Source organism: Carassius auratus, chromosome 2 (assembly GCF_003368295.1).
Source record: "Carassius auratus strain Wakin chromosome 2, ASM336829v1, whole genome shotgun sequence".
Classification (NCBI taxonomy): domain Eukaryota; kingdom Metazoa; phylum Chordata; class Actinopteri; order Cypriniformes; family Cyprinidae; genus Carassius; species Carassius auratus.
In genome coordinates, this window is record NC_039244.1 from 1,079,340 (window position 1) to 1,099,453 (window position 20,114).

The 20,114-nt window shown below is 41.8% G+C and overlaps 1 protein-coding gene across 1 annotated transcript; it reads right to left on the minus strand.

Moving 5' to 3' along the window:
* Positions 1-1,640: 1,640 nt before the first annotated feature.
* On the minus strand, positions 1,641-10,959 carry LOC113111601 (tripartite motif-containing protein 16-like). The gene is made up of 6 exons (XM_026276532.1): positions 10,279-10,959; positions 9,840-9,935; positions 9,527-9,760; positions 3,600-3,759; positions 3,424-3,459; positions 1,641-3,233 (listed from the first exon to the last, which is right to left on the minus strand). Exons 1-6 carry the CDS (start codon positions 10,855-10,857, stop codon positions 2,710-2,712), a joined length of 1,629 nt encoding a protein of 542 aa, XP_026132317.1. The 5' UTR covers positions 10,858-10,959; the 3' UTR covers positions 1,641-2,709.
* Positions 10,960-20,114: the final 9,155 nt, after the last annotated feature.

The window sequence follows — 20,114 nt, forward strand, 5'->3', positions numbered from 1 at the left end:
ATACATGAAGGAGGTCAAGATCTTATGGATATTAGGTCTAAAGTGGCTGGTTTTAGATGGCATACTGCTCAGAAATGACTTTATCATCAATCACAGAACTGGATAGACATCTCTTTCTGATGAATGTAAAGAAGATGGATCTTAGTGGACTCTCTTCTTTTTATGCCTCAGTATTCAATGCATGGCAGATTTTTATTGTTAAGGGAGAAGAATCTGAAACACCTAGTGCACCTAGAAGAACCCTTCATCTTTAATTATCACCTATCCAGTGTGATTTTGGAATCATAAACTGTGCGTACAAGCTTAATGAAATCAGGAATATATACGATTTGTCATCTCAGGTCTAATGACCAATGGATTACTTTAGAAAAACTGGCCATAAAGACTGTTCTCTGTTCTGTTCAAAGTGCACAGAAATTGTTAAGTTGATATTCAAGAATCTTTTCCAGTTCTGCCACTAAAGGTTGTATTATCTGAGAATGTATTGTGTATGTATTGGCTGTGGATGGAGGACTTTGGCAGGAGGCTGAAGGAAGTTTGCTCTCGTTTACAACACCTGAATGTGTTATATTTCTTATATATATTAAGAAAACTCTTTATTGTTTCCGTGTATAAGTTCTCAACATAAGAGCATGAAAAATCTTACAGAGACTAAGTAGACTGTACAGTATATGTGTCTCTGGATCATCAGAAGCACAGATGTATTTGTAGCAATAGAAAACAATACATTGTATTAGTTACAATTATACATTTCTCTTTTATGCCAAAAATCATTAGGATATTAAGTAAAGATCATGTTCCATGAAGATATTTAGTAAATGTCCTACTGTAAATACCAAACTTAATTTTTGATTAGTAATATGCATTGCTAAAAAAAAAAAAATTTGAACAACTTTAAAGATGATTTTCTGAATATTTTTTTGCTCCCTAAGATTCCAGATTTTCAAATAGTTGTATCTCAGACAAATATTGTCCTCCGAACAAACCACACATCAATGGAGAGATCATTTATTCAGCTCCAGATGATGCATACATCTCAATTTCAAAAAGTGTACCCTTAAGACTTTATGTTCCAGGGTCACAGATTTTAAGTGAGGCACCTCTACATAAGGAAGTTGGAGAAACCACACAATAGATACTCATGACAAATAGATGCAAGGTATGTTTGAATCCTTTGCAAAGGGAAGAGAGTACTTTTTGTAGGGTTTCTGAAACAGTTTTTCATATTTTTTATTGGTTGTTCAAGGTTAAAATAAATTATCGGAATGATAAGAGAATTTAGTAATAATTTTGGTTTTCTCTTTACAAATGGTCTGCTTATTTTTGGAGCAAATTATAGTGCATCAAACAGGAAGAAAATAGTGTTAATTTCATGATTGGTAAAACTAAAATGGAAATTTGTTTGACAAGAAGGAATAAAATGCTTCTTATTTGGAGGAATCAATCCTTTACATATGTTCAAGGCTTTGGTAAAAAAGTAGGCTAATTTTGGAGTATAAGTTTTATGAATTTGTAAATGATACAGAAGACTCTTTTTTTTGAGGGGGGGGGGGGGGTTGAAAGTATTTTATATCAACCAAGTGATGAAAGTGGTTATGTGGTGATAAATGAATATCAATAAGTACAAGACTATTAACCTTGAATTAACTTGAACATTTATTATCTTGAATTACCTTGCACATTTTAACACAAATTATTAACAAGATATAACATAAAAATAAAACTGTTTTTCATGGTTAACAATTTCATGCATGAAAATGAAAACAGCAGAAGACAGAAGAACACAAAACGCTGGAAAGGGTCGGAGCTCCATGAGGTGAATAATGACAAGGGTTGGGTATTGCTTGGGTTTTTTACGATATCTGTGCCAAATCAATACTTTTAGAACCATACAAGGGCCTAAACCGATACTTAAAGAAAGAAATAAAAAAACTAAAATACCCAAACTATGATGGATTGGCCATTATTGAACTCTCTTTCATTCATACTGGACGCCAGAGGGCGCCCTCGCGCAGAAAGTCCACATGTGCCTCACAGAAGGAATAGAACTCAGGAAATCCCTAATATGGACAAAAGCATTGCTATCTCTGTAACTGAATAAACAGAAGATATAAATTTTCTTAATGATAAAACAAAGACAGTCAGTGGCACCTCCAGGAATGTTTGTTGGGAGTGCTAAAGGGGGCTTAACAGTTCAGAGGGGGTGCTAAAAACTAAATAAATTGAGTGCAAGTAATGAATGTCTACAAATCTCAGCTAAGTAGCATGCAAATTTAGCCAACTTGTGTTTTTTATATACAGTAGCTTCGAAAAAGCCTTTTTTCCCCTTTCTGTAGTAGTAAACTTCTCATATGCCACTGTTATTAGTAATATAAGTTCTAATGCCAAATGCCAAATGTGGCACTTACAAAAGTAATAATACAATTTATGAATGCACATAGAAAAGAAAGAAAGTATTATATATATATTTTTTACATTATCTATTTAGTTGCCAACTGGCAAAAAAAAAAAACAGTTCAGTACCCAGCCCTAATAATGACAATGACTTATTGACTGTGATAATTTGAACTGAAAGGTAATTTTGAAAGAAATTCAGCTGCGGTATTATTGTCATTAGGAGAAAAGACTCTATAACATCTCACTGTTACTGATTCATCATACAGCTCAAAGCATTATGGGTAGAATCTCTCATCAGCCTATTTTTATTCATCAACACAGTTTCATTCTTGATCCAGAACCAACCCAAAACCCAGGATAGAGCGGCTGAGTGAATGTGGTCTGGACTGTGTGGATGAGGCTCATTGTGTCAGAGACGCTGAAAAAGGACACAGTTCCTGCACTGTAATCCACAAACACTCCTATTCTACTGATGATGGACTTTATCGGGAGAACAGTATCTATATTTTTGTGTACAAATGTGCAACTGGAGGGAGTGCAGTAAAAATTCCAGGACTGATCATTACGTCCAAACACACACCCAATACCTCCTCCCTTCCTGCCGATGCTCTTATATGACACTGATGTAGACACACCATCACCTCCGCTCCACTCAATCTCCCAGTAACAGCGTCCACACACACTCTCTCTACACAACACCTGAGGCCAATTATCAAATCTGTCTGGGTGACCAGGATACGGCTGATCTGTGTTAGTGTTAGTTAGCTCTCTGTTGTTCTCAGACAGACGGAGGTGTTTAAATGCTGTGTTCAGATCCGGAGTGAACTGACGGGAATCTGATGGAGATAAAACACATCAGAATCAGGAATTATGAATCTGTTTGATCTTTTCATGTTCAGTGTATCATCAGTGTCTCAGATGAACAGATATCTGTGCACATCATCATTTATAAAACTCTTCTTTCACCTTCTACAGGAAGAACATGAACACAGAGAAGTTGTTATGCTTGTTTTCTTACTGACTTACATTGTAGGAAGTTGCTCTTGGTCCTGATGAATGCAACTGTGGAAATCAACAGACATGAACAGTGTGATCCTCATGATCCTGTATCTATTCCTAACACATTTCTAATATGATGTTCTCCATGATATGAGATGATGATGGACTGGTTTCTGAGAGCAGATGAATCTCCAGGACTTTACCTCTGTCTGAGATCTTCTTGATCTCCTCTTTGCAGAAATCCTCCAGTTTGTCTCTCAGCCGATGGACAGATTCTCTCAGAGCATCAGAAGAGACGAGAGAACTGAAGAGATCATCATTTACATCTGTAGATTCAGGAGGAGCTGAGAGAGACTGGAAACTCTACAGAAAACAGAAATCAAACTCATCAGCTCCACACTTCACTCAATAACCTGCAGGAACATCAGATTTGACTGATCACAGCATCAGCTTCATTCTTCTCATATTCATTATATCGCATTAGAGCTACAGATTCCAGTATATGCCACTTACACTCTATGTGAACCTTCTAGAAAGTATTTTGGATGATAAAACATCAGCTAAGAGCATAAATGTCCATCTAACAGCTCAAGCACATCAACTGAGACTCATTGTAGGGTGGAGTAGATTTGCTCAGGGAAAACAGCTCAAAGGCTACGATTAGACTGACCACTATTTATAACTTTAGAGACACTAAAACTTCACTAGGACCCTTAAGACACACTCAGGTTTACGATTTCAATACTGAAGCACTAAAAGTATACTGTAGAATGGGGGGAGAAAATTTTAATCATTAAACACTGCAGGGTTGGTATTGCATTAGATAGCTTATATGTACTTAATATTACATGAAAATCAAGCTCAAATTGAGTTTTTGACCAGCGAATGACAGAGATCTGGGTTTTGTCTGTAAGTAGAACGACAGAGCATGGCATAATCTGCTTTCATCAACTTTTACAGGTTAACGTTTTTTTGTAATTAAATGGGCGCTTAGTTTTTCTTGTTGTTTAATACACTTGGCCAAAATCTCATGATATTGTAACAGAAATAATGAAGTGCTATGCAGAGGATATTTAAAACTTACAAAAGAATATTGGCTACAACTAGATGTCAAATAACCTACTTCTCAGGTCTTCAAACAGACAAAAAAATATTAGCTTTTACAGACATAAATGTTTAAAAAAGAAAATGCTGTACTTGTTCAAACCGTTATTTATTTAACCTTGAATTGTGAACAAGCAGAGAGCTGTCTCCTCCAGTCTGTGTGAGTTACAAGGTTTCATTGAGAATACAGAGGCGTTACGAAGTCTTACTGACAAAACTCTTTTTAATGCTTATCATGGATTAAATATAAACAAACCCTCAGATTCAAAATAATAACAATATAATAGATATATGAAGTTTGAATAATTTTCCACAACACACCTGACTGGGCTAGGGTATGGCAACGGTCAAACGGAAAAAACCGCCCCTGGTGGAGAGAGGACAGAGGCGGTGCTGGGAGGAGATGAGTGGTTGGAACATTTGGCTGGTTGGCGAGGGGTGAGCTGATGAGTCTCTGTGGTTCTCGGGAGGGACTGGACGATGATCTCACTGAGCCAGCTCACCTGGTTGGAGAACTCTAGGAACTCCTCTACATACCTCTCCAACTCCCTACCACCCTGCTGCAGACACCAAAGCTTGTGTTCAGCCATAGTAATCTTGTTTGATCCGATGTTCTGTCATGCTTCATGAAAGAGGAATGAGGGGATGCTGGGAAATACTTGAACTAGAATTTAATTCAAAGAACAAAGGGATACAAACACAAGAACTCCGGTATGATGTTTAACAGCGGATGGAAAACAAGGGGCAGAACCCACAGACACCAATGGGAGCAAATTAACTGATTAATCAAACACAGCTGGAAATGAATACACACGAGGACTGGAATAGGACTGGAACATTGCTCTCAACGGAGGCGGTCGCATTTCTTTCCTCTCCTCCCCTGCCTTTCCTTGCTTCGCTTGTTTTTTCTCTTGTCTTGGGCCCTATCTTGCACCCAGCGCAATTGACTTTGTACACTGACGCATGTGTCATTCCTATTTTGCACCCGCGCAAAGCGCGCTTTTCCCTCCACAGAAGCACGTCGCTAAACTAGTGAATGAACTTGCGCTCCCTGGGCGGTTCAGCGCAAAAAAGGAGGAGTGTTCCGGCGCAAACAATCCCTGGTGCTATTTTGCTGTTCCATTAAACAATTGCGCCACTGACCAGAAAAAACCTAGTCTAAAGTCAGTGGCGCGTTGCGCGTTGTTCATTATGCTATTTTAAGGGCGCATGCTTGACCATAATGTATAGCGTGCACAACGCGCATACACTTTGCTCATGTAATCTACACAGATGCAACAGTTATTTTTGCAAATCATAAATTGTTACACTTAAAAAAATATTAACACATGAGATGACGGAAATCATTGTGGTGTGCCACGAAGATGTGAAAAAATAGGCATAAATCTAGCTTACAAATTATTCAGGCTAATTGTAGTAATTAAGGATCAGACCTGTTTGAGGTCATATATGTATATAAGGACATCTGACAAATTGGTTTGTCCGTCAAGAACCAGGAAAAAAAAATCGATGAAACAATTGTGGCTATTTCCTCCCACGCCTGTTTAACCGACGCTATTTTGGGTGGGTTTCTCCCATCCCCATACAACACAACTTCTCTGTCTTTCACTGCTCTTACAAGAACATCAGTCTCCTCGGCTGTGAACCGCTCCTGGCGTGCGCCTGGTAAATACGCCATAATAATAGCAATCCATAATGGAACTTGCGCACCTGCTTTTAAAGGGAATTTTGGATGACGCTCTGATTGGTTTATTTCACGTTACGCCCAAACCACACCTATGAATAATGAAGCTACTTCAGACCAACCCACTTTAGATTTGCGCCGGGCGCAAGAGCCATTTATCCCGCCGGGAAAATAGCAACAGCGCCGAGACCCGCCCACAAAGTTACTTGCGCTTCGCGCTTTGACACTTGCGTTTCAGATCGTTAAAATAGGGCCCCTAGTCTACTTGCGAGACTCTCTCTGCACTGCTCTCCTAATCTGGAATATGGATTTGATAAATTGGTCTCTCAACGCAATTGACACCATCTTCTCGATGAGAAGCCTGGGTTCGGGGGAACCTGACTGCCCTGCCAGAATGTTTGCAGCTGGCTACACGATGGACGCGTGGGCGAATTGGCGGGTCATGTGTCTGGCGGCTCTGTCCGTGGATGACATTGAAGACTTCTACCTATTCGGAACCATGATAACAGGTCTTCTGCTGATTGGATTAGGCCTTGCCCTGGGTTATCGGAAAATTAAGAAGACGGGAACAGCTGTCCAAAGCCTCACAAGGCTGCCAGTCATGATTGAAGCAGTGGGCAGAGCGGTCAGCATTGAGACTGAGACTATTAACCACAATATGGATAACATCACGAAGAAGCTCACGGATTTGGAAAAGAAATTGGAGAATTTGGAGACCAATGGACAATGAACAATCAAAGTGACCGTGAAAAGAAATGCGGCTACTAGACCAAGCAACTGGTATCTTATCTTCTTTTGGCTTTCTTTACCAGCTTTGGCTGGATGACAAAAATCTCCCAGGCGAGCAGGGCAGCTTGACTTCTCTTGCATTCCTCCACCTTCTCCCACAGACACCTGCTGATTGTTGACTCTGTCTAGGACCAGACCAAGGACGTCTCCATGGCAACTTGCTGTGACGCTGTAAAATCTGCGGACTGAGGCATCTAGAGAGAGTCTCAACTCTCCAGGCCTACAAATACACAAACTCTTACACATATGCATTCACCCTCCCAACCCCCATCCCCTGCCTTCGCCGCTTTGTTCCGCCAGTCTGGAAGGCGGGTCTGTGACCGGCGCTTTCAAGCTGCTGGGCCGGATGGCTGTTTGCCTGCACTGGATTACCTCAACCACCCCAAGTTCTGTACCCAGTTGCACAGTCTTGTCTATGGTGTATTGATTATGTGCTTTTTGTGCTGAGGTGTTTTTCCTGTTCTCATACTGTGCTCCCATAAGGAGCATAGTCTGGGTGTTGGTTTTTTTCTCCTCACTTCCCTAATGTTATGCTGTATTTCTTCCTCAAATACTTCCTGTCCTGTCTACCCCACTGTCATATTGTATGTATGTATGTATGGACAGGTTGATGGCTAATTTCGCTGGTACTTGTGACTAGTGACAATAAAGGGCTACTACTACTACTAACAGGAAAGACCAACTTGGAATTGGTGCTCTGCATATAACCCATCCATGTGCACACACACAGCAGTGAGAAGTGAACACACACCGGGAGAGGTGGTCATCTATAGATCCAGTGACCAGAGAGCAACTGGGGGTTCAGTGCCTTGCTCAAGGGCACTCTAGTCATGGTTATTGAGGGTGGAAAAGAGCACTAATCATTCACTCTCCACCACCTACAACTGAGACTCGAACCTGCGACCTTCGGGTTACAGGGCCAACTCTCTAGCCAGTAGGGCACAGCTGCCCCTATGGCTAGAGGGCATAAATTAGGAAAAAAACATAAGGAAAACAGGAACTAAGATGGGGTAAAACCAGAATACACAAGTCCACAAAATTGACATTACTCCCCCCTCCAGGAAGGTGTATAACAATTCCACCAGGTGGGGGGGTGGGGGGGGGTACTGGAGTCTGGTCCAGGAAGAAGACAAAGGAGGCCTTCAGGGCAGATCAGGCAGTCAAGGGTGCCAGGGTGCCATGGTAGAGCAGGTAGATCAGGAGGCCATGGTGGAGTAGGGAGCAATGGGGCCATGGCAGATCAAACAGTTCAGGAAGGCATGGTCAACTGCCTCAGCCACAGCCCCAGCTGCCATCCATCCTGCTTAACTGGGATCTGGAGACCTCTCTGGACTATACTTGGGGGCAGGAGACCTCCACAGATTATCTGGTTGGAGAGCTCTATGACCTCCTCTACATACCTCTCCAACTCCCTACCACCTTGCTGCAGGACAGACTACAAATTAACAGACACCAATGGGACACAACTGGGAGAAAATTAAATGATTATTTGAACACAGCTGGAAATGAATACACACAACGAGGACAGCAACAGGAAAAACCAAATAAGGAAAACAGGAAACACCTGTTTCCACAAAAAAAAGTCCACAAAACTGACAGAAATACATTGTCCAGCAAATATTTTCTAGCCCCATTAACAACTGATCTCATCAGTAGCTTAGATTAGATTTAAAGATAAATGTTATCAAGTTTGAGTATCACTTCAATCTTGATGAACGTAACTCAGAATTGGTACTATAGAGTTGACTGATTTCACCATGACATAGGCTACGTTCACACCGCAGGGCTTAATGCTCAATTCTGATTTTGTGAAAAAATTGGATTTTTTTGCAAGGCCGTTCACATTTCCAATTAAATGCGACCTTTTGTGATCTCCTGTGTGAACATGAAATGACCCAGAAGTGACCCACATGCGCAGAAGAGTACTCAACGATGAATGACGTCACTCGTTGTTAGCGGAAGTAGTTAACGTTAAACATAGATGTCAACAGCAGTGTAGTCAACAGCGGAGCTCTTTTTGCAATATTAAAGTTGTTTCACCAACGGAGCCAGCACAATTACAATCTTCTCGTTTTAAGAAGAAAATTAAAAAGAAGGTTTTTGGCCATGGCGTTTTGTGGAGCAGTGTTAGCAATGTCGGTACAGAGAAACGTGTGGGTGCGGAGTCACAGGCAGGAGTGGTGGGATACTGATGTGAGTGGCTCTTCTCACCTACTTCAACGCAGAATTATGGCATTTGTAGCGTATCAATGATGTACGGGTCGGATACATGTGGCCTGGCCGTTCAGACGGAGGTCGCATTTCAAAAGATCTGATCCGTATCGGATTCAGGACCACATACCCAAGTGGCCTGGGTCACATTTGTAAAGATCGGATCTGTGTCATTCAGACTGTCATGAAAAGATCAGATACAGGTCGCATGGGGCAAAAAAATCGGAATTGGGTCGTTTCACCCTGCAGTGTAAATGTAGCCATAATGAATCAGAAGGAGAAATGTTCTAAAAAGCTGAAGTGTTATTGAAGTATGATCCTGTTCTTCTAGATCTGTGTTACCTGCAGGAACTGGATGTGATCCTGTGTGTGTGGAAGCTGCTCCAGCTCAGCGTCTCTCCTCCTCAGATCATTGATCTCCTGCTCCAGTCGCTTCAGTCGTTCTTCAGCTCGACTCACTGCAGTCTTTTCCTGATCTCTGATCAGTCGTATCAGCTCAGAGCGGCTTCTCTCAATGGAGCGGATGAGCTCAGTAAAGATCCTCTCACTGTCCTCCACTGCTGTCTGTGCAGAGCGCTGTTAGGACACACAGTGATTCAGCTTCAGTGAGTCTGAACTGAGACGGAGACAAACTTCTCTTCTTCTCCAGACTCACCTTATGAGACTCCACAGTCTCTCTCAGCTGCTGGAGATCTTTCTCTCTCTGCTGGATTCTCTGCTGGAGCGTCTTCTGAGTCTCCTTCAGCTGCTCCTGCAGGACAAACAGATGATCGTCAATCTGACAGAAAACTACTGGCTCTAAATCATCATGTGAACAGATGAATCATACATGACTTCTATCATACATGAATTATCATGAAGGTCAAGGTCTGTTTCGCAGAAGCGTATTATAAAATTGAAACTGACACAGATGTAGAGCTTCAGACTGAATGTGGTTTACGGTGCATTTTCTGCAAACAGTGAAACTCTTCTCGCAGCTGTTCTTTTCTGCTGTTGTGTGATTTGTGAATGCTGTGAGCTGTTTATATTGTGCAGATATAAACACATATGCAACGAGTGTCAGCAATATTTCATCAGTGTCTAGTGTTAAATACCTGTTTCTCTGTCCTGTGTGCTGCAGCTGATACAGTGTTGTGGTTTTGATGTTCATCCATCGTACACAGCAGACAGATACACTTCTGATCAGTGCGACAGAAAACCTCAAGGAGCTTCTCATGTTTCTGACAGATCATCTCCTGCAGTCGTCCAGTGGCTTCAATCAAACTGTGCCTCGGTCCTCTAAACCAACTATCATGTTGTTCAAGGTGATTCTGACAGTAGGACTTCAGACACACCAGACAGGACTTGACGGCTCTGTATTTTCTTCCAGTACAGATGTCACACTGCACATCTCCAGCTCCAGCGTAACAGTCAGCAGAGAGTCTGGTCTTCTTCAGTTTCTCCACCACTTCAGCCAGGATGGTGTTTGTAGCTAAAGCAGGTCTTGGACTGAAGGTCTGATTGCACTGAGGGCAGCTGTAGACTCTCTTCTGATCCTCCTGATCCCAGCAGTCTGTAATACAGCTCTTACAGTAACTGTGTCCACAGGGAATGGTCACGGGATCCTTCAGGAGATCCAGACACACTGAACACATGAACTCCTTCTGACCTACTGAAATTCTGGCTTCTGCCATTTTACTGTCGAAATACAGAGACACAAACACTCAACAGCTAAACTAGCACTTTAGTTTCTCTTTCCCTGAGCTGATGAGTTTAAATACTTTACTGGTTCTGTGTTTGAGTGACGTGTGTAAAACAGGTTTGTCTGTGATTCTGTAAAGCAAGTTCCTCATTTTAGTTTCGACACTCCTAACTGTCGAATAGTTGATTCAGGTCTGTTTAATTAAAAAGATCAAAAAGATAAAAAGATCAAACTAAACTCTGTGGGAAAGTGACACTCCTGGACTAGGAATGTGGAATCTTCTTTCCTTCTTTAAATTACTTGTAATTACTTGTTTTTCACCCCTGGCCTACAAGAACAAGTGCAGCAATCTACCCCCTGCAGCATCAACATCAGCTCTAAGAACGCAACAAACCACAGCCATCACCTGTGCTGCCAAGTTTTCTAAGAAGACCGCAAAGTATCTCTGAGATTCCCAGGAAATGGCTCTTCCCTAAGGGGGTGGTGACTTTGCCACTCCCTCCACCAGAGAAGGGCTGGGTGCTTACATCTGGTACATCTCTAGTTCCCAAAACATCAACAAAACAGGAGTTTGTTCAATCTCAGGGTCAGATGTATTGGCGTATGATAAAAAGCTGTGCAACATTTCCTCAGCACCATCTTTCGACACAGGCTAATAAATTGTGGTTGCAGGACAAGCTGCTTCCTCATGTACCTTCTGCCAACCCTCTGAGGGATCCTGTGGTCCAGGCAAGATTTGCACAACACACTCTCCCTCTTCTTTTGAACGCTACTCTTCCTGAGTTAGGGCCTGCACAATCTCCCCTACAAGATATTGATGCAGAAACACATTTTTGATGCAGAAACTCGTTGCCCGCAAGATGGGTTTGCAGTGATCATCCTGAAGGACACATACTTTCATGTCTTGATTTCACCTCGACACAGACTGTTCCTTCAGTTTGCTTTTTTCAGTTTTTGCCTTACTGGCTCACTCAGACCTGGTCTTCAGTCCTTGACAGCCCCACCATGGCAGATTCCCCTGAGGAAGGACATCCTTTCTCAAGGATGGGCACCATATGACACCTGTGTCCAGATCTGTGGAACCTCCAGGTGTGGCTCCTGAATGGGACTCTGAACACTTAAGTTCCCTATCACAGGCAGTGATCGACAATAAGGCTCAGGCAAGGGTCCCCTCTACTAGGCAGGCATATGTCCTGAAGTAGAGGCTGTTAGTTGAGTGGTGTTCTTCTTGACAATAAGACCCCAAAGATGCCCGACCAGTGTTATGCTTTCCATTCTGCAAAAGAGGTTGAAGTGGAGGCTGTGTCCCTCCACCATGAAAGTGTATGTCACTGCCACTCCGGCACATCATGATGCAGTGAACAGCAGGTCCCTGGATGTAGGGAAAGGGAAAGGCTGTATCCAAGCAGTCTAGCCCACTGTCTAGTGTAGCCATCTCCTTGGAATACTAGACACAATATAAGTTATGAAGTGGCTCTTGGTTTTGCGTTTGCCTATCGCGGGACTGCCCAGTTTTGGTCTGCTAAATAGTGAGGCAAGGCCAAAGCCAATGAAAGTACTTAATTAGCTGTTTTGGAGGGATTTGTCAGAAGAAACAGTCGAGTAACAGATAAGGACAGCAGTTTGTAAGTGTTTTGCCTCGTTTTCTCATTAGACTACTGCATGATGGTCTAAGCCATTGTTTCATCAGAACTTCTCTATACAGCTGGGTTCGTCAACCATAACTCCTTCCAGGACAGCCAGAAACCTAGGAGTTGTGATGGATCATCAGTTATGCAGTTATACAGAACATATTGCTACAACGACCCATTCCTGCAGATTTGCCTTATACAACATTAGGAAGTTTAGAGCCTTCCTGTCAGAGCAAGCCACCCATCTTCTTGTCCAAGCTCTTGTTCTCTCCAGACTGGACTATTGTAATGCTCTCCTGGCTCTTCCTGCATGTAGTGTCAAGCCTCTGCAACTGATCCAGAATTCAGCAGCGAGGGTTGTCTTCAATGAGCTAAAAAAAGCTCATGTTACTCCTCTCCTCATCAGGTTACACTGGCTACCAGTAGCTGCCCACATCAAATTCAAGGTACTGATGCTTGCCTACAAGACGACCACTGGCACGGCACCAACTTACCTAAACTCACTGGTTAAATCTTATGTGCCCTCCAGAAGACTGCGCTCTGCAAGTGAATGATGCCTTGTGGTGCCATCCCAAAAAAGTTCAAAATCACTCTCACAGACCTTTTCCTGGACTGTGCCCTGCTGGAGGAATGACCTCCCAATCTCAATTCGAAGTCTTTACTCATTTAAAAAAAAACATCTAAAGTATCATATTTTTCGCCAGCACTTAACCAACTAATAATAGCTCTTTTCTTTTCTTGTCCTTCATATTCTTAAAAAAAAAAAAACTGGCTAGGCATTCTGTACTACACTAACTGAGATTTATCATGGCACTTGTATAATGTTGTTGTTCTCTTGTTGATCTGATTGTTTCTATTGTTATCTTTCTTAAGTCGCTTTGGATAAAAGTGTCTGCTAAATGATTAAATGTAAATGTAATGACCCCTGAGAGTGAAAGCACACTCCACTCAGAGTCTTTCCTCCTCCTGGGCCTTGGCATATGGTGCCTCTCTTGCAGACATTTGCAGAGCTGCAGGCTAGGCCACACTTAACATTTTTGCAAGATTGTATAATCTCTAAATTGAGCCAGCTTCCTATTAGGCATTGCGTACAAACAGGCAATTACCAGGAGAACTGGTTTTCTGTCTTACTTGTGGTGCCATTTCCTCTATGAGTGGATGAAAGCGCTCTTCCAGAGAGTTAGCCAGTCGATGGTCCCTTGCTATAGCTCCTCCAGGACAATATAGTAGTGAGGGTAAGATGAGCCATTTTCTGTTTTTTACTTATGTTTTCAAGTCAAGTCACCTTTATTAATATATAGCACTTTAAACAAAATACATTGCGTCAAAACAACTGAACAACATTCATTAGGAAAACAGTGTGTCAATAATGCAAAATGACAGTTAAAGGCAGTTCATCATTGAATTCAGTTATGTCATCTCAGTTCAGTTTAAATAGTGTCTGTGCAATCATTTGCAATCAAGTCAACAATATCGCTGTAAATGAAGTGACCCCAACTAAGCAAACCAGAGGCAACAGCGGCAAGGAACCGAAACTCCATCAGTGACAGAATGGAGAAAAAACCTTGGGAGAAACCAGGCTCAGTTGGGGGGCCAGACGAAACCAGTAGTTCAATTCCAGGCTGCAGCAAAGTCAGATTGTGCAGAAGAATCATCTGTTTCCTGGGGTCTTGTCCTGGTGGTCGTCTTAGACAAGGTGTTTACAGGGGATCTGTATCTGGGCTCTAGTTGTCCTGGTCTCCGCTGTCTTTCAGGGATGTAGAGGTCCTTTCTAGGTGCTGATCCACCATCTGGTCTGGATACGTACTGGATCCGAGTGACTGCAGTGACCCTCTGATCTGGACACAGACTGGATCTGGTGGCTACGGTGACCTCGGAACAAGAGAGAAACAGACTAATATTAGCGTAGATGCCATTCTTCTAATGATGTAGCAAGTACATCGGGTGTTATGGGAACTGTTCCCGGTTCCGGTTTACCTAATTAATGCAGCCTAAAAATCCTTTAACAGATTAGGACATTAGAAGCACATTAGTGTGTTATGTGTAAGCCAAGTTAAAGAGATTTAATCTATATTTAAAATGAGTGGGTCTGCCTCCCGAACAATGTTAGGTAGGTTATTCCAGAGTTTAAGCAATAAATAGGAAAAGGATCTGCCACACACAGTTGATTTTGATATTATAGGTATTATCAGATTGCCTGAGTTTTGAGAACGCAAACAAGAGTAACATGTAACAAGAGCTCATTCAAATACTGAGGTGCTAAACCAGTGGCGTAGCCAGGGGAGGGGCAGAGGTGTCAAGTAACGAAGTACAAATACTTCGTTACTGTACTTAAGTAGAAATTTTGGGTATCTATACTTTACTTGATTAATTATTTTTCAGCCGACTTTTTACTTCTACTCCTTACATTTTCACGCAAGTATCTGTACTTTCTACTCCTTACATTTTAAAAATAGCTTCGTTACTGTTATTTCATTCCGGCTTGTTTTCATTCCAGCTTGTCATCATTTAAAAAAAAAAAAAAAAAAAAAAAAAAAACTTATCCAGATAAATCGCGCCACCCGGATGGAGTGAATTTGATTGTGGTTGGATGAGAAGTATAAACCGATACCATTCCGACACCCTATTGGTTTGTACGCGATCCATCGCACCTGCACATGACACATCACACTCCAGCAAGGACATAGCCAGTTTTGGGTTCGTTTATCAAAAAATATGTTTTTTAAAAGTAGGGCTGGGTATGGAACCGGTATCCGATCGCCTCAGAGTCAGTCCGCTTACATTTCATATGAAACCGGCGTCAGACCGGTCTCCTCCCGTCTTTCAGCGCGCTCTTCAAACCGCAGACCGCGAGAGGAGCAGCGTGAGCTCAAACAGAGACAGAGGACACAAGGTGTGTGTTTATCTATAGATTGTTAGAATATCTGTATCTGTGCAGTTCTTTGTCATAAATACAGTTTACAAAAGGTCACGAGGGAGCAGTCGCTTTCTCATCCACTGTAAAGTTTTCGTTGTTCACCGCTCATCACTAAACAGCCGTTTCCTCCAGCGAAAATCTAGCCCTTAACACATATGAACGCATACTTTAATTACACTTATTTAAATATACTTAAATTTAAATCATACGTACTTTATACATACACTAGCTACTGTGCAAAAGTCTTAGGCACGTTAGTATTTTCGGTGTTCGGCTATTTATATATTTTGCTATAGTGTGTCAGTAGAAAATATCAGTTTACATTTCCAAACATTCATTTTGCCATTGTCAAACTGCTTGTTCATTCAAAATTGCACTAGATTATTATTTAAATTAATGGCAAACTGATATTTCCTACGGACACACTACAGCAAAAGATATACATAACTGAAACCCTTTTTTTGGAGTGAAAATGCTATTTTTTCTTTTCCATAAGACTTTGGCACCAACAACATTGTTGCTACTTTATAAAGAATGAGCATACAGTAGCTAATTCACAGAACTGATTAAAGACAGTGAGAGACGGCACTCATCTTAACTAAATATCAGAGTGAGTGACAGAAATACAGTAGAAACATTATGTGTGGTTTTGTATTAAATAATGACCCAGATTGTGAAATACATTTATTAGCCTTAAATTAAGGGAAGCACAACTTGGGAAATGAGAGCATCCAATGTGAAAGCTATGGATTTATTTCAAATATTTTAAATGTTCTTTAAAGTTATCCATAGTTTTTTGGGGGGTTCTTTTTTTTAAGTATTGGTTCAGGCACCGTTTAGGCGCCGGTACCTTTTAAAAGTATTGAAAAGGCACTGGACCCTACTTAAAAGTTATTATTTCTCACTGGCTCATTTACCAAATGGGTGCTTTCTCTTCGTCCTCCACAAATTAAGCTGCTGTAGGTAGTTCGGTAGCGAGATGTTTTTTATAAATTATCGTTTGCGATTGATGACGCGATTAACAATGTTGTTAAAACTAGGCTTTACCAACTTTGTAACTCGTTACCCCCCGAACACTGGACATAGCAGACGTATGTACCGAATACAGGAAGCTATCAATCAAGAAGGTATCAGGATTATGAGTTATTTTTCATTTTTAGTTTTTGATTAAAAACTTGGATTAATAATTAATTTTGACAGCACTATAATGTTTATTGTAAATAGACATCCATACAAGTGTAATTGTTACTAAGCCTGCACCAATATTCTTATCCATTGCCCTCACAGATTCCTGCAGCTAAGCTTGGATGTACATTTACATTCCATTAAAGGTTATTGATGACTTGCCTCTGAAGTTTGACTTTTTGCACCATAACAATACTTATTGGCAACTAGTCATCATATCTCTAGCTCTTTAATGTATTTGCATTGTACTAAAATGCGTTCATTTTCAATGGGCATATATGTGGCTGAAACAGGTAGCCTAGTGCATCCCAAAATTTTCAACATGAACATTTTAATATAACATTATATTCATTATGGCCTTTAGAAAAATGTTTTTTTGAGGGGGTGGGGTAGTGCACAATAGGCCCCTGTGGCTCGGCCCAAGCTTTTGTTTTTATTGGCATTTTTTTCCCTTACATTACTTTTACTTTTATACTTTAAGGAGATTTTTAAACCTGTACTTTTACACTTTTACTTGAGTAAAAAGCTTGAGTTGATACTTCAACTTCTACAAAAGTCTTTTTAAACCCTAATATCTATACTTCTACTTGAGTAATGAATGCCAATACTTTTGACACCACTGGGGAGGGGCCATGGGGGCACTGGCCCCTCCTGAAAACTGATTGGCCCCCCAGTGTGCCCCCACCCTTCTACTTGTCTGTCACTCACAAATTCAAATAATAATCTTCTATTAGCGAGTTGTTGCAGTGCAAGAAGTGTTCGGTACTAACGTTAACGTCTTTCGGTGTTAGACAGACCAGGTTCGATGACGATGTTATCTCCTAGAGCAGACCAAGATGCTAAATATTATATTTACTATGCTCCTCTGATGCTGAATGTAAAAGGGGTTTACTGCGTTACGATTTACTTTTTTTTTTTCGGCCGAACGCGCCGATATAGGCAACAACGCAATTTAAAGCAATGGTTTAAAAAAAGTATAATAGCAATTCTAATAAAGTCATTATTGAATCATGCAGTCGATTAGCAACTTTTTTCACTTAAGTGAGGTGATGAAACAAATCGTATAATGTTTATCTAACGCTCCACACTTGAGACTTTTTTTTATAGTCTATGGGTGAGACACATGCAAAAACATCGTTTTTTTACTGGTCAATTTTGAGATTTAGGGCTGTTTGTCTTCAATAACATGTCGTCTTTCAGACTTGTGGTGAAAAAAAAGTCCAAAATACACATATAGGTCTTTATTTTTCTACACCTTTAATCTATTTGCGTCTGTAGATTTCTCATAAATTCAGTTGCCGTTCTAAAATCACCATGGTGCTCCGCGATTGCTGTCTGCACCCTGGAAAGCTCTCTCTCCCCCCCCTTCACAGACGTTATTGACAAAACGTCATTTGATGACACCCAGAAACATTCTCAAATTAAAAGTCATACATAAATATTTAATATAAAAATAAATATTTAAAATAAATAACTAATACTAAAATAACACTGGACTAATTAAGCTATTTTAAACTGTTTTTTATAGGATCCACATATTTCACATGTTAAACTAAAGCTACCTTTTTGAACAAGTAGCTTTCTAACAAAGTATGGTTATATGATATTTTTAAATCAATATGCTCAAGATTAATTAGCCTTGACATAAGTAGATTTTGTTTATTCATCAATGAAAATTTACTGCAACTGCTGCAATGCAAATTGAATGGGATGTGGATAATAAACAAAAACAATTTATTATATTAAATTTATATTATATTAATTAATTAATTGTGTATTTATTTCTATGAATTATAAATGTTATTCTGCATTTATATAAATAAGGCTATTTTATATATATATATATATATATATATATATATATATATATATATATATATATATATATATATATATATATATATATATATAATATTGTCATACCTGGTCTCATTTAGTGTGTCTTTGCCCCTGTGACCCAGTTTCTGTCTTCCGTGTTTGGTTTGATTAGTTCCCAGGTGTGTCTATTCTATTCCTCATGTGTTCCATGTCCCTGTTAATTTAGTCATGCCATCCACCTGTGTTTCCCCAATTATCCTTTTGTACATAAGCCTTGTCCTTTCAGTTCTGTTTTGTCGGGTCTCCTCACTTGATGCCTACTTGCGACTTACTGGCTATTTACATGTGTCTACCTCCGTGCTCCATTTGTTGGATATATTAAAAGCCTTATTTCATCTATCCTCGGCTCCGTGTTCCTTCCGGCAGCGTAAACTGTGACAGAAGACCCGACCTAAAAAAGAAAGTATAAAACTGCGTGTTTTTCCCTCCGTTTTGTTTTCGTTTGTTCTACAGTCTTTTCTTTTCGTAGTTTCTATGGATCCCCTCTATAGCCCCGGATTCCTCCTCCTCATGCTGGAGCAGGAAGGACGTTCTCTCGAGGACCACACCAGACGGTTTCTTCTATTAGCTAATGCCACCAGCTACCCGGACGACGCGCTCTGCGCCTTCTACAACACCAGCCTGAACTCCAAGTGCAGAGCGTTGTCACCCGAAGATGGTCCTCGGGAGGATTTCGCCGCATTCGTGGAGTGGACTCTGGCGAGAAATGGCTCACCTTTCACCGTCTGCCCCATAGAGGATCTCGCCAGTCCCACTCCCGACCCAGAGACCAGCCAGCCACCATCTCGCTACACGGAGCCAGAGCCCACCGCAGCCGCAGAGCCCGAGCCATCCACCGACAGGGAGCCAGATCTCGAGAGCGTGACTGACCAGGTGTGTGAGCCGGCAACACCGTGCATTGTGGGAGTCCTCGTGGAGATCGAGGGCATGGAGGAAAGCCCTGCCCACACTCCTGCGACTGAGGGTGAGCTGTATGCAGTCTCTGAAGGTCATATGGAGCAAGTTCTGGATCTGATGGACTGGTCTATGGAGGTAATCCCTAATATTCCTGTTTCTCCGCTGGTTCCGTCCAGCCCTGACTCCCCTGTATACCCTCTCAGTCTGCCACTCCTACCTCCTCCAGTCATTTCCTCTGCTCCATTTCCGCTGGTTCCGCCCAGCCCTGAATCTTCTGTGTCTCCGCTGGTTCCGCCCAGCTCTGAATCTTCTGTATCTCCTGTGTTCCCTCCCGGCCTCCCTCTCCCACCTCCTCCAGGACCTGCTGGTCCCTCTGCTCCACTTTCGCTGGTTCTGTCCAGCCCTGATCCTCCTGTCCTTCCCATCCTTCTCCTCCTCCTAGACCAGCCAGTTCCTCGTCATCCCTGCTGGTGCCAGTCAGTCCTGCAGCTCACCCTCAATCCGCGCCATCGGGGCGCGATGGTTCGCCGCTGGACTGCCAGTCTCCAGCTCCGCCTTGGCGCGTTAAGGCCCTGTCTCCGCCTCCAGCCTCCGAGCCCTGGACTCCTCCTCGGTCCTTCGACCCAGCGGCTCCGCCTTGGCTCTTAGCTCCCTCGTCTCCACCGTGGCCCGTCATCCCACCTGCTCCACCGGGCTCCCTCGTCCCTCCGGCTCCACCTTGGTCAGTCGTCGACCATCCGC

Excerpts from the sequence above, each read along its gene's own strand:
- LOC113111601 (XM_026276532.1), bottom strand. The coding sequence starts at position 10,857 with ATGGCAGAAGCCAGAATTTCAGTAGGTCAGAAGGAGTTCATGTGTTCA. Across the intron at positions 9,761-9,839 it reads AGACTGTGGAGTCTCATAAG|CGCTCTGCACAGACAGCAGT; the intron begins GTGAGTCTGGAG and ends GTGTCCTAACAG. Across the intron at positions 3,460-3,599 it reads CAAGAAGATCTCAGACAGAG|TTGCATTCATCAGGACCAAG; the intron begins GTAAAGTCCTGG and ends TGATTTCCACAG.